At 40.1% G+C, this 25,828-nt stretch overlaps 2 protein-coding genes across 4 annotated transcripts in view; both read right to left on the bottom strand.

Moving 5' to 3' along the window:
* Nucleotides 1-2,998: 2,998 nt before the first annotated feature.
* On the bottom strand, nt 2,999-17,522 carry LOC142399423 (uncharacterized). Its single transcript, XM_075484074.1, has 26 exons — nt 17,444-17,522; nt 16,422-16,545; nt 15,259-15,652; nt 15,086-15,163; nt 14,896-14,991; nt 14,761-14,814; nt 11,546-11,599; nt 11,394-11,447; nt 11,261-11,314; nt 11,067-11,120; nt 10,927-10,980; nt 10,792-10,845; nt 10,356-10,409; nt 10,212-10,256; nt 10,076-10,129; nt 9,928-9,981; nt 9,788-9,841; nt 9,572-9,643; nt 9,451-9,486; nt 7,799-7,843; nt 7,668-7,700; nt 6,777-6,923; nt 6,209-6,385; nt 5,421-5,511; nt 3,946-4,023; nt 2,999-3,652 (listed from the first exon to the last, which is right to left on the bottom strand). Exons 1-26 carry the CDS (start codon nt 17,520-17,522, stop codon nt 3,450-3,452), a joined length of 2,292 nt encoding a protein of 763 aa, XP_075340189.1. The 3' UTR covers nt 2,999-3,449.
* A 1,130-nt stretch (nt 17,523-18,652) lies between these two features.
* dst (dystonin) overlaps nt 18,653-25,828 on the bottom strand; it is a 99,880-nt gene continuing 92,704 nt past the window's right edge. The window contains exons 91-100 of one of the 3 annotated variants that reach the window (XM_075478006.1): nt 25,609-25,763; nt 25,459-25,533; nt 25,238-25,255; nt 24,325-24,441; nt 22,946-23,063; nt 22,209-22,322; nt 20,866-21,056; nt 20,516-20,626; nt 19,882-20,008; nt 18,653-19,781 (exon numbers count right to left, since the gene is read on the bottom strand). In XM_075478006.1, the coding sequence (XP_075334121.1) occupies nt 19,525-19,781; nt 19,882-20,008; nt 20,516-20,626; nt 20,866-21,056; nt 22,209-22,322; nt 22,946-23,063; nt 24,325-24,441; nt 25,238-25,255; nt 25,459-25,533; nt 25,609-25,763 (1,283 nt within the window). In that variant the 3' untranslated portion in view covers nt 18,653-19,524. The remainder of the gene's footprint in view (nt 19,782-19,881; nt 20,009-20,515; nt 20,627-20,865; nt 21,057-22,208; nt 22,323-22,945; nt 23,064-24,324; nt 24,442-25,237; nt 25,256-25,458; nt 25,534-25,608; nt 25,764-25,828) is intronic. The other 2 variants (XM_075477996.1, XM_075478014.1) reach the window with 2 other exon arrangements.

Below are 25,828 nucleotides of genomic sequence, written 5' to 3'. Positions count from 1 at the left end.
TAGAGGCAGTACTTCCCAATCTTTTCATCCATGACCACTTATGACAAAGCAATGTGATATAAACAATCGTCAGTGCAGCAGAAGTTAGTTTTTTTCTTACCTGGATATCATTACACTACTCCTCAGGTTCACCTATTGACTCCCTTTGTGCATTTCATAGCTTTTTAAAAGATGCCCTCCTATGGCATACAAATCATCAAATGAACACCAATCACCCTATTATAGTTTAGACCCCCCTTTTTTATGAGATGTTGTGGCAACACATCAGGATGTTCTCACCAGATCCTGTAGGTTCCACGTTGGGGTCACTGTGGATCAGGATTGTTCGAGCACTTCTTGCACAGAAGAGACAGTAAATGTTAATAAATTCGCTACAACAGTAAGTGGTTTCAGTGACATGGCAGGACAGTGTGTGTACATGTCAGCAAATGCTAACTGAGACCTGTTCAAATGTATGTTGTGATATAATGTTAAGAGGCTTTGAGTGCGTGCTGAAATACACATATGTGATGGGTTCTGTTTGGAACTGAGCACCTTCATTATATTAGCAACTTTGCCTTTAGACAACCATGTGGTCACACAGAAATTAAAGCTTATCCTGTGATCTAGTCTCACAGCTTAAAAGATTTTTGCTGTTTTTCTGCTTATGATCGTCAGAGGACTGATTATGTGCAAAAGCAAACTCCATAATCTGAACCAACTTTAAACCATTGAGAATTCAGAAAAAAAATGTAGTGTGTGGTTTCTCTGGAAAAGAAATGAATCAGCTTGAGGTCTGTAATAAATTTAGAGAAATCAAATTGTGGAAAAAAAATCAAATTGGTTTGCACAAGAGAAAATTTGTTCTTATAAATAAAATAAGAAAGTTTGCCAACATGGGAACCTAGCAGTGACTCATTCTGCCATTGCATTTACCTGTGAATGTTGTATAAATTGTGTGAGAATGATTAATTAAATATACAGTTGTGCCTAACAACCTTAGCACTCTTCTCACGTTCTACTTCATTTAAACCTAATGACAAATTTGGCTTAATGCTTATATTAGCTTCCATCTACAGCGTTGGCAGTTGCATTTTAAACTTTAAAATAACCGCCTGGATAGGGGACAACTTAAAAACCTCTAATAACTTCTGATTTACTGCCATCACTTTGAAGCTCAACTGCACTGGGACATTTTAATCAGCACATCTGCATTAAGCCGTATTTATCATGATGACTTCTCTGGTTTACCACAGAGATAAATTGTGAGCATGTCTTAAGCAAGCTATTGAACCTAAAAAGCAAATTCAGGATATTCACAGATGAGTAATAGTTTCCATGACAGAGGTGGCCACTTTGGTGGAACAAAACAGAGCGGGATGGTACATGTGATGCTGCAGTCACACAGAGAGAATGACGAACTACTGACGATGGGCTTCTCTAGAAACCAACGTGAGCCAGGAGTTTCCTAAATGTTTCTTCTTGTAGAGGTGTTCCTCCATCAGATTATGGAATAAAAAAGTATTTTTCTCAACATGACTGTACAAACTGTCTGAGCTGCAGACAGAGGCCTTTTTCAGCATACACTGATCACAAAGCAGGCAAGTGTCCCAGACAGCTCAATACAGACAGACAGGTGTGGGACTTCAAATTCTCAAGCAATGTAGACTTTCCTTTCCACTTGACCAACAAGTTTTTCAGCTGGAAAGTTCACACAGGCCAGGAACTAAACCTGCTGCTGTGATGCAGCAGCAGAGGCACCATGTGGGAACCATCACTCCTGGTCTCACTATTTCTCCTTGCTAAAACAATATTTTGAGAGAAATTAAACAACGGTTGTTGCTAAATTGATTCAGAATCATCGTGGTCCCAATTGAGATTTTTAAGAGCTTGAATTATATCAATTTCAAACCTTTCACTTTTTGAAATGGAGGGTAGGGGGGGCTTATAGGTATCATAAATCCTAAGACTATTATAGCACACCACTACTGCATCCACAATAAAAAGTCACAAAGTCATCATAGTCAGTAATGAACTCCTTCAGTTGAAAGCTGCTCACTGGGTGCATACATCAACAACGTTTACATCATTGGCAATACCAGCATTACCAAACCAGCTGGCATATTTCAGCTCACTGCACACAAGAATAGTGAGAAAAATATATAAACACTATTTTTCTTAACTGTAAATGTTTTAATTGAATTCAGATAATGCAAGAAAAACTGAAAGGTAAAGCTGAATTTGAACCCTAATCGAACAGCTTCTTCCTTCCTCTTGTTCTCCACCTCTCTTTTAAGTTCTCTTGAAATTCGGCTTAATTTCTTTCTGTAGTATTCAGCCGACAAAGTATCAAACCAACTGACAGCTGGCACCTGTCCCATACCTTGCCGCAACTGCACCTCTGCATCACCTCGAAGGGAGAGGAAATTAAGGAGCAGGTCGGGCATCTTTTTTTGCACAGAAAAACGTATTGTTTGACAGGCTTTTCAGTGCTAACGAATGGAATCGTGTTATTTGGCCACTTCACTGAAATCACCTCATAGTCCAGATGTGGTCTTGGGGGTTTGGGGAAAATCAGTATGCATTGCTGTCTGACACAATGCCTTCTTAAGTTTCAACTAGGGGGCTCTGAGGCTGGAAGTTTGCTGCATTTAGTGGCTTACACAATAATATTCACAGACAATATCCACACTGTGTAACACACCTTGTTTACTCATGACTCATTTACTCATTTTTGTGTCTTCTCCTTCTTCTTCACAGAAGTGCTACAGGCAGTTTACCTTGTCAGACAGTTTTATTCCGTTTGCAGTTGTGGTAGAATCCACCTTGCCATGTTTCAAGCTCTGCATTCATGGTTAACACAGTAGTTTAGGTGCGATGAGAGTTAATAACATCAACTTATTAACAAAACCAAAGAGTATTTCCTTTGTCAGACAGGAGCAAAGAACAACACTCAAGGTTTCTCTTGAAGGAAAACACATTTTCAGCCTGACCGACTTGTGCACTGGCTTCACTGGTATTAGTTTGCTGATGTGATTGGTTAAAGTTTAGTGGTGCAACGTGTCTGCTGTGTTTCTAACTGTTTCCTGTGACTTTGTTCTGAGATGCACTTCTCGATAGTTTCTATTTGTTCAAGATTCATAAAAGGAATGTTAAATAAATCACATTCATAGTCTTATATTATTTTTGTATTTTATTATAAAGCACTGATATTTAAAGACACGTTAGACTTGGGTGAATCAGTTTAAATATAAACTACCAACAATGAAGATGATCTTTTTATACAAATACTTTTTTTTTTTTAAACTATCCTCCAAACCATGTCAGTGTTGTTTTTTGGTCATTTTTGTCCTCAAGTCTAATTTTGCATATTTACATGAAAATTTCTATTTGTTAGAACAAACGCATATAAACAAAAACAGTTTTTTTACTCCTTTAAGCCCAGTATTCAGTTCATTGTCCACATTCTTCTAAGAACGATTCCTCAGCCTCCTTGGTGCTGGCTGAGGTGTCCCGCTGGTGACATTCTGCTGAGCGCACCCAGAGGTGACACAGACACCTGGGGGTCCTCTGAGACCTGCATGGCCCCTGAGTCCAGGTCGGCCAACGTGTCCCCTCTCACCCTGCTTCCCGGGCTGGCCGTTAAAGGCTCTGCCAGGACGTCCACGCTGACCTGTGATTGAGCAAGAAAATGTTGTTTAGTCTTCGGGCGTCACAGTCTGCTCAGTTAGCTGAGTAAGGCTGTTGTCACAGATTCCAAGGAGAGAATACTTCCAGGGAAAAACGATTTCGTTTTTGGCAAATTACACAGTCATCTGGCTGTAACAATTCCCTGATATCACACCCCACCCCGTTTTCTGATATCTAAATCAGAGAGTGTAATACAGTTTGCAAAGTAGAACAAAGCGCAAGCACAGATGTGCACATCCAAATGATGCCATATTTTATTCAGAAAGATTAAATTACCTTGTGGTCCTTGATCTCCGGTGTAGCCAGGAAGGCCATGACCCTTGGCTCCTTTATCACCTCGCTCTCCACCGTCACCTACAATACACACACAAACACACACATATACAAGCACACGTCTTTCAGCAGGAACGGCAGCAACCACAATGAAAGCTGTTCTTAGGAAGGTCAGCTTGATTCAAACTGTTCATTTTGATTAACGATCACAAAGTGTTTCTGCGATCAGTCTTAAATGAACAGTTGGAAAATCTTGGAATTACTCTAATTTATTTTTCCTGGCATTGCAATTTAATACGTCTGCAACATCATTATAGGGGTTTAATTAGAGCAGTGAACATAGTCGTTAGCCTACAAGATGTCCAACACTGCACAGTCTGGGATTCAGCACTTTCATTTAGCGCAGCCCTTCTTCAAAGGCAGTCGACATGGTTTTTTTTAAGTCTTATGAAAGTTTCTTAAGTACATGTTTATGCTTTTTTGTTACCCTGCAACCCTTGATTACTTTTTATTCGCAATAGTGATTCCTTTTACTCAGTGGCTTTGTCAAAAATGCAGATAAATAGAAAAACAATGAACATCAAATGATCACTTTGGATTTGACATCCCTGGGATTCGAGTGAGACAGAAAATACTTTGAAATCCATTTTGAGCATTCACACCAACATGCATCTGTACAAAACACCTCCAAATGTTTTTAGCAATCTGATTTTATCGGTTTCCTCTGTGTAAACGTTCTAAAATAAAATAACTAAAAGTTTGCATTAACATGACATTAAATAAGTGAATTTTCTCAGATGTCGCACAGAGTTACAGAGGGCCTCAGCACATGAAAGCACGTAAGCTGATTGTGATGTGCAAAGTCAGTACTGTGTCCCTTTGATTAGAATTTTGAATCCTGGAGGTCAAGCTCACCCCACAAAATTTTAAGCCTGACTTTCACATCACAGACAAATGTTTAAGTCCCAAAACTGAGGTAAATCGGTGTCTTAACTGCCAATCAATTGCTGTGTGTAGAAGTTACAGAAACACGATTGGTGATATGCTAAAGCAGTTGGTGAATCAATAGCTACATGTCTCTGATAGTTAAAGCATGAAATGTCATGACAGACACAAGAGACAGAAGGTAGAGAGAGAAATCGCCACTTTCGCTTCATCATCCAAGTGGGAAAAACAGATTGATTCACCGGGAGCTATTGAGCTCATATGGTAGTGTTGTTGACAAGAAAGATTGCCGACAAGACAGCCGAAGCTCGTTGACAAAGATCCTATTGCAGATCAACCATGAAGCATGCTGTGTACTGTGAACAATACATTTTGGATTGACATTAAATCAACAAAAGCGTCTATTAGATGTGGAATATAAAATAAAATCACGGATCTTATTGATTTTTTTCCAGTTTCTGCCTAGAACAAGCTTTACAGACTTATAGTTAAGATATTTATCATACTGTGTTTAAATTCTTTGATTTTCACACCTCTTTCTCCTTGTCGCCCTGGGTCTCCAGCTTCTCCGTAGAATCCCACCAGGCCCATTTCTCCAATAGCGCCATCATTACCAGGGTCCCCCTGACAACATTATCAACAGGAGAATATATGATGAATTATTTGTGTTTTCACTATTATTCTTAAAGGAATTTATTTCCTGTCAGGTACTCTTTTAGGTAATGCAGTGGATTACGTTAAACCCGGACCAGTTCTTTACATAAAAAAAGAAGAAAAAATTTTAAAGGAAAACATTGTTTGGTACTGCTGCATTACTAGTTTTGGCACGAAACGCCACAATATCAGGCTTACTGACCATAATCTAATATAGTGGAATATTTTTTATATAGCCATGGCTTCAAGAACATTTATCAGCCCGAGAGTCCCTGTGATTAGGAGTTGTGGAACATGAATTGATTCGACATTGTATAATAATGTGGAAAAGGCTTTCCAATCCAAGGACAGCCAAGAATCATTCAGCACAGACCAAGTGTCTAGTCTGTGACTCCCTATTTGTCCTCATAGAGACGTGGAAAATCGTAATGTTTTCATTCCAAGCTTTTCTGCCAAATACTTCAGCTCTCTTTGGCCTGTCCAGACCCTCGCAATGTGTTTGCATTTTGCTCCGCCAGAGAGTTCAAAATGAACAATGTATGTATGTACTGCACTCTGACATTGATTTGATGCCAAAGCTATACAGGAGGTGAAGTGAAAGGAAAAGGTCCCTCGAATATAGCCTTGTACATTAATATCAAATTAATATCAAGACTGTAAAACTCACAGGAAGTCCCGGTGGTCCTTTCTGTCCAGGGGGACCGGGGGCACCCATGGGAACGTCCCCATAGAGAGGACAAACAGCAGCACATGTCCTCTTTACTGAGTTGGCAAAGGTTGACATCTGTTCCAGGACCACTTTTTTACAGACCTCAATCACATGTTCGGCAGGGAGCGTAGGGCCCTGTGTAAGAAATCAGTACCACATCCATCACTGGTGGTGACCCAGCTGTGGGACAGAGCATGTAGAAGCGATGGCCTCATCTCTGAGGAGGTATCGTGAAGAAAGCTAGTTGTATTTCCTGACTCATTGTGGGATCGCAGCCACACTTAATCAAATGCTTGCTGTGAGTCAGTACTACATGTAGTAACTGATTAAATGTGTTCTTGACACCAAAAGTGTTACTGAATAATGTATGTGCGCCTTAGTGTTACAAGTGTTAGAGTAAATGGTGACTCTGCTGTTTCTGTGTCTTTATTCAGAGACAAATGAAAGGCCATTCACATTGGGGACTAAGGACACTACACATAAGCATGTGTGTCAGACATAGTCAATGACTTTTTTGTTAACTTACTGGTGGGCCTGGGAGCCCCTGAAAGCCATCTGGTCCTCCCTCGCCTCGAACCCCCTTGACTCCCAATGGGCCTGAACGACCGGGTGGGCCGCCAGGGCCACGCTTCCCCCGTCCTCCCTGTGGGCCTTGCTCACCTCTGTCTCCAACCTACAGAGCCCACCAACAGCATCAGCAGGGCAGGGTCCAGGACAAAGCATCAGAACAGTCAAAAAGAACACAAAATTTGTTGCTGGGCTTAAGATGCAAATCGGTTAAAAGAACATTACACAATATCTTACAGAGTTGCACAAAAAGTGAGTTACATAGAATTAGCTAATAGAAAAAATGTGTCTCTTCTCTGGAAGTAAGGCAAATGTAAAACAAACTGGAATTTTTCATGTCAGTTTCAATACAAAAACCAAATCTGGCAGAGAGCATCGGAGAAATGTGCAGGATTCATTTTGGTGCAGTTGTGGGCGTTACTGTTCTTATCTCATCTGCAGATGCTTTGAATATGTGAGGAATGTTATTTGATGGATTCATATTGGATTTTTCCAACTATTAACTTTGCAAACACAATGGGATGAATGGAGGATATTCCAACCAATATGAGGGCAGAAATCTAACATTTGGAAACACTACACCTGCACCACTGCTGTCCTCAGTGACAGACTTCACCACAAACCAACATGTTTTGTTTCAGTGTCGCTAACTTCAAGAGTTGAAAATCAACACTGGTCTATTTGTCTACGCTCATTACTTGACTGACACTTAATCATTTATCCATACCTGCCCTTGTAGTGAAGTTAATAGAATTTACCAAGTCTTCTGAGTGGTGGCCGGTGTTTTACTTTCATGATAAAATCGTAGTTTTATAACATCACCGAATCAATCAGCTACATCCCAACTCACCTTTCCTTTTGGGCCTTTAATTCCCTTTTCCGCCTGTAAAAACATGAAAATCGATGTGAGGAAAAGCAGATGAAGAGGACAAGCAGAAAGATGATATATTGTTGGTATTTGACATTGCAGATATGCAGTACCTGTGCGCCTTTTACTCCTTTGATCCCCTGGATTCCCGTGTCACCCTGTACGAGGCAAATGAAATGTAAGTAGTGTATAGAAGTTTCCGATTAGCTGATAGATCAGACGTTAGCAGATGTGCTGCTCATTCTCTGGTGAGCATCAGTCCAACGAACCATGTGACTTCTAACAAAATTAGCTTAGTCAAAGGGTGTATTTTAACCCAAACCATCAAAGTCTTTTCACCTCACCAAAACATTCTGATGTCTAAACATAACTAAACATAGATGAAAATGATAAATGTAAACAGAAAGTGTTACTATCACAGTAACGCTTTTCCTTTTCTTCTTTCCTTTATTTAAAAATTTTTTTTTTAGCTTCATTGAGACATTTAAGTAGGCTATATTTATATTCCTATGGTACATCATCATCATTTCTTTAATAACATCATCATCATATCATATTTACGTATCATATAGGAATCAAACCCTCTGCTATCAATAGTTTGACACTTTTTAGCTGTGAGTATGGGTCGAATTTTTCGTAATAACCTCAACACTTATGTGGCTGCATTCCTTTTCAGAACCACTATTTAAGCCCACAGCAGGTAGATTGTAATACTTTAATAACACTTGACAGATGTTTTTCTTCACTGGGGCTGGCCTGTGTGGGACCCGTAAGGTAAACCTGTTGAAGTGGGAGATGTCAAAGCAGTGGGCCTGTTGTCACACTATCTTTGCTGTGTTTAAAGTCAAGGGACAGGGTGCTATTTGACAATTTGACTTTGACCCTAATATTCATTCCATATTCACATCCATAATTCAGTGAGTAAACATTAAACATGATCTTTTATTTGTGCATTTTTTCGGTTATGTTCACGATCTCCCTTTTTCTGTCTGATCATTGTAGCAGGTTTGCGTTTAAACTGTCAGCTAGAGGAGAATGCACGAGTAAATCTATCATTCTTGACTAGGTATGACTTTCCATCCTGGAAAGATAGAAACCCGGCATATTCTGATAAATTACATGTTTAATTGCTTAGACTCTCTCTGTAATGTTTTCATTCCCTTCTGAACATATCACCTTCATTTTAAATGACTTGTAATGGATCTATCTAGTGCAAGCTTACTGCTCCAAATGGTGGTTCTTTCTTATCAGCTTTGTTTGCTCTTATGCACGCCACAGAAACACAAACAGCTGAAAAGTGGTTTCTGCAGGATTATCTTCATTTTTCATTGACTTGGCTCGTTCTGCAAACATCAAGAACAGATCCTGAAGGGATGTTTAGCACTCGTTGTGGGGAATATGACACACTGAGTCAACATGCCTGTTTAATGCACATCCTCATTATGTACTTGCTGCATGACAACATGGGTATAGAGCCTCGCCAACTTCTATGCTCCATTTGTGTGTAGAACATTAAAGAAAATGTATTAAGAAGTCTGTGTAGTACTTCAGGGGACTTTTCGTTAAATTCCTACAAATGTAAGGCTTCCTTCCAAACCGGGAAAAAGTCTTGGTTTGGAAAGAGAATACATCTGCAAATCTTAAACTCTGTGTGGCTCAATGACCCAGTAAATATGTTCTGAATAGTCAGAGAAATTGTGCCATTAAACAATCCTTTTGCCCTCATTTTATATCTCTAATGGGTAATGGATGGAGGATGTATTACCTTGGGCCCTGGTTTTCCAGGCACACCCACGTGACCCTGTAAAGAGATGACATGCTTTAATGGCTTGAGGAAAATGAACTAGTGTTTGGAAGAGTTAAGAAAATTCATCTGGACCACTTACAGTAGGTCCAGGTGGGCCAATAAATCCGGGTCTTCCTGGCTTCCCTGCAGAACCCTTGTAACCTCTTGGGCCCTTGAGAATAAAACATTTATTAACCAACTCGAAGGGGCTGCTTTGTTCTTTGTTGTTTCCCTTTAAGATGGCAAACTACTTTATGAACAAAATGTATTATGTGCTTGTCTTCAGTAAATGAAAAGCCTGAAAAACTTGACTTACAGTTTGGCCTTGGGGACCCATTTCTCCTGCAGGCCCCAGGGTGCCTTTCTCCCCCTTGTAAAAGACACAAATGGCAATGAATAAATCTGCCAAAAACAGCTCCATTTCACATGTATTTACAGAACCAAACAAGAGCAGACCTTTGCTCCACTACGTCCAAGTTTTCCGCTGGGGCCTTGTGGTCCTTGATACGCCTGTCAGAAAAAGATTACATTTACAGAATATTAAAAGAAGGGCACCACTTCCAAAACTCAACATAAAGTTGTCACTATGAGCAGAATACATTACCTCTATTCCAGGATCGCCATCTCTACCAGATAAACCCGGATCTCCAATAATACCCTATGGAGTTTCAGTCATTATTATGAGAGAATACGTGAGAGTACAACTACATGTGAGGCTATGAGTGTCAGCAGTAAATTACTTTTGGTCCAAGTGTGCCAGCTCTGCCCACAGGTCCTGGGATACCCTAGTTTTCACGTTTTGATGACAAAAAAAAGAAATCTTAATTAGACCTTGTTAAGAACTAACATTTTGTATACCCTTGTAAATAAAATGAAACACTTACAGGCCTCCCCTTCTCTCCAGGGGCTCCCATTTCTCCAGGATCCCCAACAATAGCCTGCCAATTAATCGTTTAAAACAATATGGATTAGGAATGAACTCCATGTGCAGTGTCCAACAAGCAGCAGGGAACCAGGAGGCCGTCCCCCCATTTAAAATGTAAAAGTAGGTTATCGCCGCGGCTCAGGCTCTTGTTTTAGTGACTCACCAGCTTATGTTCAACCCCTCAGATCTCAGCCAAAAATCCAGCCACATTGAACTAATGTTGTTTATGGAGACGGCACATAAGCCAAAAACATACTTCAATTCCAGTGTTTTACCACGTCAAAAATGATTTACTTGCTCTTTACGGTCAAATGAAGGTATTTGGAAAGTAGTGGACAAAGTATAAAAAGTCTCCTGGTATGGAATATGGCGTGGGGAATCCCAAAAGAACCCACCTGCTTTCCTCTGGGTCCCAACTTCCCTGTGGTACCAGTATTCCCTTTTTGGCCCTAAAAAATAGCAGCATGATGTGTTCAGATGATTTAAAAACAGATAAAAAGATTATACCATTTGGAAGGAAACACAAATACCTTAACTCCTTGAAATCCAGGAATCCCCACATATCCCTTGAGGCCTTTAGCGCCCTTTAAGGAGGCCAAACTGTTAGCAATACAGTAATTACAAAATGGCTTGCAAAAGGGCTTACCACTGTGTCTGAAAGGCTACTTACAAGTTCTCCTGGTTTCCCAGTCTCACCAATGCCTCCAGGAGCTCCTCGAACTCCCTTTAATTACAGACAAAAGGTCAAAATTAAAGTTATTTATTTGGCTATACAACCGTAGCAACAAGCCTGTAATTTCATTTCTAGCTGCCATATAAAGGAATCCAATCTAAGTCTGAATTAAAGCCAGCGGAGGAGTTTACCTTGAAACCTGCTGCCCCTTTTAATCCTTTTAGCCCTTTAGACCCTCTGTCGCCCTGTGAATACAACATCTCATTCATACACATTTATAACTTTTCATCGCAAAGAAAATGTTCAATCTGAGCTATAGATTACCACTTGGCCCCAGGGTCCTCTCATTCCCTTTTCGCCTTTGATTCCCTCTTCACCCTGAGGATATGTGCGTCAGGTTTCATTCATGCAGTTTACGAATGAGCCAAACAGAATCTTATAAAACACTGATGAGAGTACATAAAGGCAGAGCTCACCTTGGGGCCTGTCTCGCCAATGTTGCCATAGTCTCCAGTGTTTCCGCGAATTCCCTACAAGACAGGTTTAACTTGATAACAAGCATACTGTTTTGAACTGTAGCAATTTGTTTGTGAATGACCAACATGAGGCAGTGTAAAATCTGAATGTTAGTGACTGTTTCCACTGAGAGAAATGTAAGAGTATCTGGGTTTGAAAATGGCAGACAGACAGACAGCCTGTCCAACCTGTGTTTTTTAAATTAAACACCATGAAAATATGTACACTGTACAGTGTGTACGGAGAAAAAAACATTTGAGAATTTATTAACCTTTTCAGGCTATAAGCTTAGTCACACTCTTGGCTAGAGTTACATGCAATTCCATTTCTCAGACCAATGACAGGTACACTTAGCATTAAAACTCAAGGCAAAGAGAATTTCTTTTTGCAGATTATCTTAGTTACTTGAACAAAATGAACAAATAGAATATTTTTAGAGCCTTGGAGAAGCTGAGAAGCTTTACGTTTCGTCATGTACATTATGACTATAACGGTTGGCACAACACAGGGAGAAAAAAAACACCCTGTACTGTGCCAGCTCCATACAATGTGTTGTAGACATACAACACATTAAACAAGAATCCCCTATACCCCCTCGCACACAAAGAAAAGCTATATTGAGTTACCTTTAGGGAGAAGATGGTTAAAATACAATTTTTTCTTTTCCAATCGTTGTGAAAAGCTTATCTAACCCGCAACTGACTCTAGATTAAAAGATCTGACTGATATAAATCTTTTTAATCTAACTTGCTGTAAAAAAAAAAGAAGAAATTTAAAACTGCAGACAGCAAGCCTCTAAAAATCTAACTTTAAAAGAAATAGCCCAAGCCAGGAGACTGGAAACTTCTCAAATTATCAGAAAGGGAGAGAGAGAAAGCAGCTAGTTTACCAGTAGTCTATTAGCCCCTCTAAAACTACCTAATTAATATATAAATTGTGTTTGTTTAATAGATACAAAAAAAACGCTACTAATTTGGGATTTACACATCCTGTAATTCTTTTTCTAATATCACTACTTTTATCTTTGTTTTGACTATGCCCGCCAATCCTAAGCTAACAATGTCATAATTGTAACTTTTTCCAATTTGACTGTGGTGCCACCAAGGCATTTCAAACACCTGTCGTGGTTTTCCCATTCCTGTGTGACGTGTTTCTGCGGCTCAACAGTTCAAGGCCTCCTTTTTTTTCAGTTTTTGTCTATCAAAGTGGTAAATGTTTGAGGTGGTTTGGCTGGTCTGGACAGCAAACAGGACAGTTTACCACTCTTTTACTCTGGACATGCGCTGTAGTAAAATGCGCCGAATTTGTTTAAGCATTTTCCTTCCAAGATAAGGAAAATTCCCTGAGAAAATTAAATCAACCTCGTAACAAATAATTAAAAAAGACTCTAATGACCAGCTTGTTGTTCTTGCACTAAAATTTGTGCAACATGCTTCTGGCATCACGTTAAAAATGAACCTAAGAAACTATAAAATTCCTCACTTCCTAAATCTGTCACGTTGTCTTTGAACTATTCTCAGGAAAACAAGTTTTAAATTAGCAGATCATTCACAACATTTTATATAGCATCCCAACTTCTTGAGAAAAAGGGTTGTATTAGTCACAATACTGGAAAATATACACAAGTAGGTCTAAGGAAACATTAGTCATAAATACAACAGCTTGGATCAGTATTGTTTGCACAGATGCCGACTTCCTTAGTAGTAGATGGAAAAGTGTTTTCCATTTGGCTGCATTGGATTGAGTCAACAAACACGTTAAACACAGCCAGGGAGGGCGCCTTTGTGTTGTGAGTTTATTTGTCCATCACACCTAACAGTGTGTGTTAAGCAGAGTCAGCTGGACAGAAGTTAACCTCAGAGATGGCCGACAGTATGGCGAGAGGCACGACCGTGAACTTTACGACATTTCCGAGGCAGGACGGCTTAAGGACCACCCACCACCTGAGATGGGCAGTCCATATATCGGTGCCAGGAAATGCCCTCCTTGGATGCCAGCAGGGAAGGAGATAAACAAGTTGGGGCTCCGTGATTCACAAGCTGGCAGGAGGTCAAAACTCTAACCAGTTACTCAAGACAGATGTTTGCTCCCAGATGAGCTGCAGCTGCAATTCAAGACAAGAACATGTAGCATGTACAGCTCTGGAAATGTACTCTGGGTGTACGCTGGTCTTTAGGCCTACATGTGTTTCCTCAGGCAGCATGGGGGATTTCTTTGAGTGCAAAGGGCAAGTTAAACGCCAAACCATCACATATGAATTTTAAGAAAAAAAATCTCCCTTTAAACACATGTTTTCCTGAACGTTTTTAGGACTCCCAGATCTGTGCCAACAACAGTGACTGCTTAGCATCAAAGAGATTAACAAGTCATAAATTCAAAGTGGAAATAATCACGTCTGCTCCTCTCTGAAGGATATAAGGATGTGTAACTGGCTCCTATAGCTGAGTCCTTTGGGTTTTTTTTAAATTTCACAAATTTTCCTAACTTCTCTCTGAGGTAGATTTAGGTGGCTTATTCACACAAATATAGAGAATATTAACAAGGTTAAACATCTGACAAATTTCACACAACATCAAGAATTCTAAAGCCACTAACACTTGAAGGGTATGGTTATTGCTCAACTGCCTGGTTTTCCTGTGTGTGGGATTCATTACATCTGGCTCTGTTCCCTCCAAATGGAAAAGCAAAACCTTAAGAAATCTTGTGATCTTGGGCCAGTTTGAGTTAAAACCTATATTCTAAACCATCAGAGCCTGTGTTTTAAGATACAAATTGCTATTTCAGGACTACAAAAACAAATTTATTGTCACATCCGTGTTGGTTTAAATTTGTCCTGGATTCTTCCAAAATCTTCAGCAAAGCGGACATGAGCTTTCAAAGTATGAAAAAAGCCAGTGTTTACTATTGCTAAGCTGTTCTGCTTCCAGATTTGTTTCCATCCTGTCCTGCCTCAGTTGTGCCTCTGTTGCCATTTTCCATAGCTTTGCCGCTGTCTCACAAATGCAAGTTTTACAATGTCACTCACCCAGTCAGCTTAACTCCTTAGGGTGAAGCAAAAGGAAGTGGATGTTACTCGTGCTTAGAAGGCATCGCTTAAACATTAGAACATGAATTCAACTCGCGAGATACTAGGTTTGATGCTTGCATGAATGAGAGGCAGAATGCATTTATTTACCCAGTTGCCTCGTCTTCCTGAGTCTGCGGGTTTTCCTGGAAGACCCCTGTGACCCTGTCAAAGAAAAAGCATATATGTGTCAACAGTTGTAACTTGAATACTCCCTCAGCCAGTTCTCTGCACAGGTGCACTCACTTTTGGTCCTGGAGGGCCCTGAATGCCAGGTTGTCCGTGCATACATTTGCAAGACGCTCTTCCAGCTGTGAGGCCAATCTCTGCGTACCCTCCACACTGTGATGACGAGATTGGTGACAGAATGGTTTTAAAATTCCACACCTATCTTTAAGAGGAGGAATGCTATGATGCTGGAGTACAGCTGACTCACCACATTGGAAAGCTCACAGCAGCCCTCTGAATAAGCCTTCTCTGGGTCACATGACACTTCCATCTGCTGGAGGTCCACCTAGATGGAAGCAAGAGATAGTATGATGAATAAAAGTTGAATCAAAACTATGAAAAACTTAAGATATTACCCATAAAATCAAGTTTTCCACATACCGGCACTGAGCGGTCTCCCACAGCTCGTTTGACGATGGAGGTGTATCCTTGGCGAATGACTGGCCTTGGCTCATCAATAGCCTCCACTCTGACCTCTTCACAGTCTATCAGCAGCTTCACCTGGCTGCCCTTCACACTCAGTGCCAACTTGTGCCATTCTCCATCAAATAACTTTTGCACACCGTGGAAGGTCCTCAGCATCTGGCTCCCATGGGGGCTGGTGTAGAAAAAGTCTAGCGAGCGTGCATCAGCATGGAAGCGCAGACCAACCTGCTCTCGTCCCTCGGGGTCACTGACCTGCCACAGGTTCCAGGACGTCTGGGCAGCGCCCTTGGTCAACTTAAACGTTGCAATGATGGAGTATTCGGAGGGAAGTCCATCTGGATACACATCACTGAGGCACGAGACTGAAGTTCAGGAAGCTGGATAACTAAACAAAGTCTCCTTTTCATCACAAAACAGTTGTGAGCTTTTGTGGAAACAGAAAGGTTCATTCATCAGAAATTAAATAAAAGCCTCTTGAATTTCTATACTCAACTCATAGTTCAACATATGCATTGGCCAGACAGCTTGTTTTTGTGAGATTGTTTATGATTTCAGTACTTGAGTAACTACAATGATACAACAGCTAAAAAACAAGACCTAAAGAAAACCTTTCAGCACAGCGAGTGGTGATGACACTGCGGGAATTTGAACTAAATACTTATATCAGCATGTTAACAAAATCTATCTAATGTCTGTTGAGATGGTGAGAACCAAATTGGACAGACAGCTATTGCAATTTTAGGGCCAGGCAGCAAGCATGGGTAAAATGAGGCTGGTTACTTAAGAGAGAACTAATATAAAGAGGCATTTTCCCATCTAAATCGGAACCATATAAATGTATCATTATCTAAACACATTCAAAATATCAGTCACACTATTTTGATGATTGTAGGTACATGCATACCATCCATTCCCTGTACACAATAGATGGTCTGCAAAAAATAAAATTCAAATTTATTTGAATATTGAAGCATTTAAGCACATAGCAGACTATATGGACCTGTAAATGAGTATTATATAGGCTCAGTACATTCAAGTATGAAATTGTGTGTCATGTTAAGTGTCTGATAAATTCTCTGCTTCACTAAGACAGGCTTGGCACCACTCTGGAACTGTACCTGATGGCCCTCCGTAGATGGATGGCGGGGTTGACACGGTACGCCACTGTCTCAGGCTGAGATCCATCCACTCTCTTCACACCTCTGGACTCAGGCACACGAAACTCCTCCAGAAGATCAAAACCTCACAGGACAAACACTTAGCTAAGTTTGACGTCACACAGATTTAACATCAAAGGGGTTAGACTACTTCTGAATCTTATGTCAGCGCTGATGTCCCTGATTTTTGTTTAAAAGCTGTGTGGCTCACTGTTGTTAATAATGCCATTTCTTCACAGGTACAATGAGGTAATCTATTAAATCCATTAGCATGACGAGGCTGTTTATTTTCTCTCACCGGTGGATTAAGCTCCTGAATTCTAAACACTGGGTGCTTTGTGCTGCATTTTGGATAAGATCGGTATGGCTGCAGTGTTTCCTGTGAGGTTAGAAATTGAGGATGAAAGCTGGATAAGGATTCAAATTACAGACATCATAACTCCAGCAGAGGTAAAGTCTTTTTTTCTTTCATTTCATAGTACATTCAGTAAGCTTTACTGCCATGCAGCACAGTCAATGGACTATTGTGTTATCTGGTTAATTTATGGTGACAGGGAGCCACAGTTGCAGGACCTCAACGGTGCGTGTGCTCAGGTTCACCCCGGGATGACTTCAGAACAGCCACACCGGCACTGGGTGCAGAAAATACGATGCTGTCAACAGCACAGCAATGAAAAATTAACTGACAAACACTGACATCTGCTGGTCATAACTTTAACACTACAGTATTATCACTGGAAAACGAAACTTGTCTAATGGCACACCATTAATCCCCACAAATATGGCTTTATATGATCGTCCCTTCAAACAGAAAATGCCTCTCTGAGTTGATAAATCCTCTTTAGAGGAGTGTTCCGGCAAAGATGGCTGCATGTCAGTCCTACCTCGTGCAACCACACAACACCAGTCTATTTTAATTTTAAATTTTTATGCACTGAAAATATGTTGTAGACTTCAATCAGTATTTTGAAATTTAAACTTACTTGTCAACGTCTGACACTGGGCCAGTCCTAAGATGGAAAAGAATGCTGCAAAGACCAGCATATCATTGAAGGCTGGCATTTTTGATGTTTTGAAGTCAGGGGCTATAAGTGCCTGTGGTACAGCGGGTTAACACACAAGTCATTTAGATAGATCCACAATGATATCAGATCAGTGATTCATGAAATATATCATAGACTGTCAAAAAAGAAACCAGTACGTTAGTATAAAGGATCCCTCAAAAGTAGTGGGAAGAGGGAAAAGAGCATACTTATAGGGCTAAGTCTCTTATCCTAAACTAGTGACATTTTCTCAGAAATTTTGAATATCAAATATTTAAATTTTTCAAATACAAAATGGACAATGTTTTGCACAATACATAGATACATTGTCTTCAGTATTAAAAGCAACATCCACTGGTTAATCTTACAGCTCTTATTACATCATTCAATAATCACCATACACTGAACAAATTTCATTATCTGCTGTGTAACAAGCTGGCATTACACTGAATTTGAATTCATATGATTTCCTTCCTACCTTCACAAAATGTATTCCGGAATGAATGCAACAATTACTCACATATTCCTGAAAAAGCCCCAGAGCTCCTGCTGATGGATCTATTGCAGTTCCTGGTGTGAGAATAGATCCCACTTTAAAGTGCCATCCCAGGGCCAGTGTTTGAGCTGAACAGGAGGACCATTCACACTAGAAGCTCTGGGTCTCAGAGGACCCTCACCCCTGAGCTCCACTCCACCTGTGGTACCCAGGGGATCTGTCTCTTCTCATAGGCCAATCGAGCTGACAGCCACAACAGTGTAGCTCAGTGTGGCACACTGAGTCAACACATCGAAGACAGGCAGTTGAACTTAATGCAGGCTGAAGCTTCTTGGAGGTGAAAACAACAGCAAGGCTTAAGAATAGGATGAATGTGCAGTGTTTCGGTAAATCTTTTTTTTTTTTTTTTTTTTAAATAATAATGTTCCACTGAAACTTTACTTTATAAAAACAGTGTATGTTTTCAGTGTATGTTAATTGAAGATAGTGTTGTACCACTCTCTCACTGGGAGGATGATGTAGTATTTCACAGCCAAACACAAGAAGCTCTGCAAACATTCCACCCAGACTAGATCACTGCACTGTTACTTAAAAAATTGGCTGCGGGGGGAAAAAAAGACTTTTGAGCAACATGGTACATAGAAGATAACAGCTGCCACACATGTATGCGTTTAATAAATCCAAATGCATTTGCAGTGAGAAAAGCCGAGACGGTTCTGTGGTGCCCACCAGTCTCTGGTGGCTTTCTGCAAGCAGGTTTATTACAAAGTAATGTTACAGTAACAATTTCAGCTCTACCGAAATTAACCATACATCGACATGAATGCACAGAAAATGGCGACACAGAGTGGCACCTCTTCAAGGCCAATGCAAAGACTGCTGTGGAACAACAAAAAGAGGGGCTGCAGCGGCTGACAAACAAACAGGAATTGAAAGCTTCATGATTACAAGTTTTCTGCGACTTCTCGTAAATAGGGATTTTGAAGGTTTCTGCAGTGCTTAGTGGGGTTTATTGTCGTATATTGCATTGCCCTCTGAATGCAAGTTGGCAGTATAACATAGCACTTAAATAGATAATTGCAGTGTCTCAAACGGCACCATCTAATCCAAACATCAGCATACATAAATTACAGTACATTCAGTAACTCTCAGAGCGCTATCCTGCATTTGCCCTTCATTAGTGTGAAGAAATGTTAATTAACAGTTCAACAGGGTTATTCCCAGATTTTTCTAGTGTCCATCAAACCTCGCCAGGATTTGCATAAATAAAATAAAGTACAATAAAAAAAAAACAATTTGACATTTTCACAAAAATAAAATACATTAATAACGAATACACAAGGCCATTAACATTCCGTCCACACATAATATTAAACCATATTGCCTCTTAACAGAATATTTTACATCTTGCAACGATTTAAATAACACTCAACACATTTGCAGTCTCTTAAGTTAGACATCTCCAGTGTCCATGATGTGTTTAGGGGTGCAACGAGCTTCTGGGTTGTTTGTTGTCAGCCACTGACTATCGCTTGGATCCCTTGGCCAGTTTGCTTGTTGGAGTGGCTCTTCTTTGAGGAGTGGGGATCTTGGATGGTTTTCCTCCGTGCTGGCGGGACGCAGAGCGCGGCGTCGCTCGAGTGGACTCACCAACCGTCTCAGAGACATCTGAGCAGACAGATTGGATGTCTGAGATATCAAAGTCAGACGCATCGCTTCCTCTGCGACTGCTTCCTCTGCTCCCGGCTTTACTTCCCGGTCGGCTGGAATTTTTCCTCGACTCTGGAAACGTGAAATTCAAAGAACCATCATTAATCGGTTGGTTTCAGCTTAACTCACCGTGAGACAGATACCGACAAACATTCACAAAAGTTGTACTCACCACCTATCATTTGTGTTCGAGCTTTTAGTACAGCAGCGTTGATCAAGGTTCCCTCCTCACCCGACTGAAATCCTTTGCCGGATAAGTAGCCGGGAAGGCGCAGTTTACTGCCTTGCACTGCTGTGCCCTGTAAAAGACAGTACTTTATTTGTTTTCATTTGCATTCCTTTTTTTTTAATGAAAAGCTGAAGTACACAACAAGCCGTACCAGAAAAACACTACAAATGTTAATGAGTTAGTTTTATAATTTCATGAAAAATCCTTTCAAAATCATTGCTTTTGCCAGAACTGTGACGTTTAGGTGAGCAACAGTTAGTATGAGAACTCTATTAGTTGTCAAACAAGCGCACACAAATAAAAACATACGTAACATCTCAAAATTAAGCAGACAGTTTTCAGGCAAGCATAAAATATTAAGCCCAAAAAAGTTCACAGACCCAGCTGAAATTGGCCTCTGCTGAACATTTGCGTTCACTGTTGTCATTTCAAATTCAAAATAAAATGAGAGATAAGCTAAATCTCACACATGCAGTTTTTTTTTCCTCTGCTAATATTGATTCAGCATCTATATTTTGCAGTAGATTTCAGTTGGGTCACATGACTGTTCTGCATCTTGTTCTAAATATGACTATACCTCTGAGGATGAACCTTGGCTCTCAAAGGAGTCTGATGATTTAAGAGGAGTGGAGGGTTTGCTGTTTGCAAGCCATGGCTTATCATAATTGCGGGTTATGTGTTGGGGAGTCTAGGGAACAACGGCAAATAAAAAAACAAAACAAAAACAAAACATGGATTCACAAATCAAAAAAAACTACAAAGTACACTAGATGGAAGAGGCTGAGAAAACAATCCACAAAATGATCAAATAAAGAAAAGCAGGTAAATGACAGGAATATCAAGGTGTGGAGTGATTGTTGCCATCAAGGAGGGAGGGGGCAGAGAACTACGGAGGAACGGGCTCTCATAGCAGGTGGATTCTCTCACCTTTGGTGTGCTGGTTGCTGTCGGGTTTGATGGAACAGGGCAGCTCTGACTGGAGGTGGATCTGTTGGGAGAGGCTCCTCTTGATGACGGGCGAGACCTCCGACCTCTGTATCGGAAGCTGGCCATCACCTGCGTGGTTCCCTCTGGGAGGATGAACTTCTCCCGCAGCTCCATATTGGTTCTGCCTTTAGCTAAGAAATCACACTCCAAATAAGCCATGATCCACAAACAGGTCTGTGATTATAATTCTTCATTCATATCTCTGCGTTGATGATTATGATGATGAATTTACACTTTATTTTCCCCTTTAGAGCCTGAATTTCCACATAATTTCTCAAACTTTTGAGAGAAAATTTCCTAGACACAGGGACAATTTGGTACAAATAAAAGAAAAATGGATTTTCCCTCATAGGATATATGAATTGATTATAAATTTATTTCTAGAACCTTTATTTTTCAGAACCGCAAATGTTTTAATTTAGCAGTTTCTCTTTTTTCTAAGTAGTTAGCACCAAATGTCAGGAAGCTTCAAACTAAACACCTGAGAAATTATTGGGAAACTGCAGACTTGTAAAATAAAGTGTTAGCGTGATATGGCTGTCTTCTTTCAGATGAAACTGAGTATTTCAAAAGCAAGACTCGTGCATATTCAGACCTCATCCATACTGTCAAACAGAAGTCAAAATACTGTTAGAACAGTAGTGGAATAATCAGTTTTGTATCTCAACCAGCATTATCTGACAGTGGGTCAATCATTAAAGTGAGTCTAAACAGTTTTACAACAAAATCCGCCAAAATTAGAATTACAAAAACTAAAATACTAACTGCATAGTGGATATGTTGAAAACAAAGTTTCATGCAGATTAAAGTACAAAGCCATACTGTTAAAGTAAAGTGTGCAATGAAAACACTTTCACTTTTGTGTGGTGTGCGTAAAGAAAACGCATTGTTCCCCAGCAATGATACTGGAGTATTTTCTATGTAAATAGTCAGATTAATACCTCTTTTTTTTTTACCTTTAATTTGGTTTTCAAATACTTTTTACCTGTAAACAGCAAAAGACGTTTAGCCCCTCATTACATGCTGAGAGAAAAAAAAGAGCTGATTTCGCTACGCAAAGTCCCAAAAATAATCTGATGCCTCAGAGAAAGTGACAGCTGGTGATGTGAACAACTGCATGCATGAAAACCAGCCACAGCTGAGCGACGGCTGACAGTGGGTGCAGCTGGTTTCTGAGAGTGCCATTCATTCACAATGAGCGCTCACACGAAGCTACACTACAGAAGTGGTACACACCGGGACCAACACAAGCAGCACACACTCGGATGTGCAGACACACATACCACTGGTGGGTTCATGGAGCAAGGTGAGAAAGTGTGAGATTTGCCAACCTATAGGAGACTGAGTAATTGAAGAGTTTGATTCCGAGCGCAACATTTTGCTCCCGTGGTGATGAACTAGAAGAAATGATATCATGTTCAGCAGGAGGAAGGTTTGGCAGGAAACACAGAGATCGATCATTAATACAGATGACAGCAGAGACAGGCAGAGAAGGGAAGTTTTCACAGCAGATGTGGGCACAGAAAGGACATTTTCACACATAGGTCCGGCGGCCAGTTGGTAATGAGTAACGGTCTATCTGCTTGTAAAGACACATTTTCAGGGGATCATTCAAATCTTGCTTTCTGTCTCTCGGGTTTTGGGGATTTGGGTTTTTTAGGAAAGCGAGATCATTAAGTCACCATAGAAACAAATCCAAAACACAGTATACATCATCATACCACATTCAGGAGTCACCATACAGTGTTTTCATTGTGTTTCTGTAAGAGTCTGTAAGAGTTTTCAGAACGTACGCAGTAAATTCTAAGAATGCTTGCAAAAAAATTAAATATCCACACCGAGTTGGAAATGTTTCTGGATCGTCTAAAAAAATCAGATAAACAACCCAAACTGCAATCTACTACACAACTGAGACTTTCTCGAGTGCCAAAGAGTTTACCACGAACTAACAAATATGAATAAATACACAAACAGACCTTTGAGAACACTGGTTGAGCTGTGCTTTGTGACATAAACTCACCTCGACAGGGGTCGTTCTTCACCAGGAACTCATCCAAAGCCATCCAGCCTCCTCCCACCCGCACCATCACCGTGCTGCGTAAAATTCGCACAAGACGCAGCTGCTGAGAGTCTCCGAACTACGGCGGAGGAAGGAAGAAAGAGATGGGACATGTGAGAAACACTGAGCTTCCCATGAGCGCACTCTCACTCCAGACAAGAGGCTGTGCAACACTGGAAACTAGACTGCTTTGGAGAACCACATTTATTCCAGTTACTTTAATTAGCATCATATTGTATAGAACAATATTTCTTTAATGACAAATGTTCAGCTTTATGGTCTAGTTTCCTTTCCATGTTGCACAGGTTTACAAATAAACACAGAGTTTGAGACAAGAACATCAATTTTCACTTTTCATTCTTAAAAAGACACAACGTACACAACAATCAATCCAACTGGTTTTCTTCTTCTAGTGAGAGCTGGTGAGTTTGATTAAGATTCATCTTTCCTTTAATCACACTCTGAGCTCATGTCACAGTGAAGTGACTCTGTCTGGATATTGAGCCTGACAGAAATATTGTAAGGACAGAACAATGTCTTCATCATAATTTTTGTGAAGTTCCATGGTTGATTTCCACACTTTGATTAATTTTACGAATACTCAACACAATCAACCCCAAAATTACATCATAAGTCAGGCTGTAATGTATTCACTATGTTTGTGTTGTAGTAATCTGGCTTCAGGTGGCCTCAGCCAGTGCACATACAAAAGAAACATGGTTGAAGACCAATGATTATGCCACCAGGGGGCACTAGTGCATAATAATTTGCCTTCACCTTTCCAATCACACATACCAAACACAAAAACACTGAGCATGTTATGGATACAAATGATTCAAGCTTTTTTGACAGGGACGAGACAGATGTCAGTCAGTTGGATGTGACCATGAGTTTTGGCACGGAATCATCATTTGTACACAACAATCACAGGTGCATGCTTTCGGTCAGAAACAGGCTCACATCATGATCAAGCGGACAAACAGCAATCTCCTGCAAAATTTGTTGCACTTTCTACAGCTACGACTCAAATACTCGGGATGCGTTGACACTGATGCAGATCAAATGCAGCTAGCTCCAACGACACACTGAAAACAACATGAGGAATGGTCCTAGTCATTTCTGTCTAAACCACCACAGTGCGATACGCAGACATGACCAAACACTGATGACCCTCAGCTAAATTCTTATTGTCTTATCTCAAACTGCTCTAACTCTTGCATTTTTATGATTATCTGAATGATTTAATGCAACTGGTGATTCTAGTGATCAGATACATTTAAGGTGATGATGATCTGGAGGAAAAAAAAGGCACAAGAAACAGCTTAAGAGTAGCCATTTACCAGAATACAGCTTTCCAAAACTGCAACGTGTAGGTGGGGCGTAAGATTTTGATTTTCCCTGTTTGCTATTGTCTCATCGCCGATTAAGGAGTCATGTAAGCAGTGAACCAGACCAAACTGTCAAAAGAGTTATTTTAAATTCATTGTTGTGTGATACATCAATACAAACTAGTACACAAACCACCACTGATACCCCTATCCCCCTCTCACTAAGCCTTATCAGAAATGAACAATTAGCAACATGCAACATGTTTAGGGAACGTTAATTCACTCAATGAAAAGCAACATATTAATATAGATCATAAAGGCTGCACAACTTTAAAAATTAATTAACAATGTGATTCGGGCGACAGTGTGTGAGCCACTGTCGAGGTAAATCATTCCCATGATGCTGAAGCACCAAAAGCCAAGCACACAAAAAGCATTATTAAATGCCCAGCAGATGAATTTATGCCCGTGAACCAATAAAAAATGGGCTGAAATGGTGCTGGCAAGCCATTATTGGATTTTCTGAAACTCAAAAGTAGATTTATATAAACAATTACGAGAGATTTTTTGACTGATTTCCAACAAAATAAAGATGTGCCAACAGAATAATCGTAGAGCAGTGATGTAAAATTTGAACACATTGGGCTTTTTAATGGATGATTCATTTAATCATTTTCAGCCAAATTTCCGATCATTTTCAGCAAGCATAAAGAACTGTTGGCTTGAAAAAAAAACATCTTGCACCTAGTAGATTAAATCAGATTGCCATAGAGTTTCTTTTTTTCTACTTCTGAGTTCCAGCCTGAAATCATCAGCCAGGAATCTGGGCAGAAAGTGTTAATTTGACATCAAACATGGTAAATGCAGAAGACTCAAAAGGCACAGCACAAAAAGATAAAAACACGAGGGTGACATTCACATGTACCTGATTTCCAAGGTAGAACTGGTGATGCATTGAACAATAAGAAAAATATAGAAAAGTTAGCGCACAATTACACTTTTCTCAACACAATTAACACCTACCTTCACTAATATTTTCCATAAGAAAAGGCACATTAGTATATAAAGCATCTCATTATCATGACATAAGTCTTTTTTTTTTTTTTAAAGTACTTGAATAAGCCAAGCATGTAAAAATCTGCTTACCCTATATTTGTTTGCTCCAATTTGCTCCACTTGGAACCGTTTTGGACATTTGCATTTTGCCACTTGACGTGTAACCTGCAAACAGACAACTTTATTAAACCTTGTTACATAGTGACAATTTACAACTCAGGGCATTAGAGTTTGAATGACCTCATCTTCAATCTTGTCAGCATCTGTAAGAGGTTTGTAGGCATCTTTGTTGGGATGGAGAGCTGCCACAAACTCATAGTAGTCAATGTAGCCGTCACCATCTCTGTCGAATATGTCTGCTACTGCGCTCATTTCCAGGCGGCTGGTAGGAAACTCTGAGGAGGACCCATCATGTGGTAGAATTAGCATTTTGCAGGTTGATTACATGCTGTTCAGATGT

This window comes from Odontesthes bonariensis, chromosome 2 (assembly GCF_027942865.1).
Source record: "Odontesthes bonariensis isolate fOdoBon6 chromosome 2, fOdoBon6.hap1, whole genome shotgun sequence".
NCBI classification, from domain to species: Eukaryota; Metazoa; Chordata; class Actinopteri; order Atheriniformes; family Atherinopsidae; genus Odontesthes; species Odontesthes bonariensis.
The sequence above is the reverse complement of the archived record's forward strand: the minus strand, read 5'-3'. Positions and strand labels throughout refer to the sequence as shown.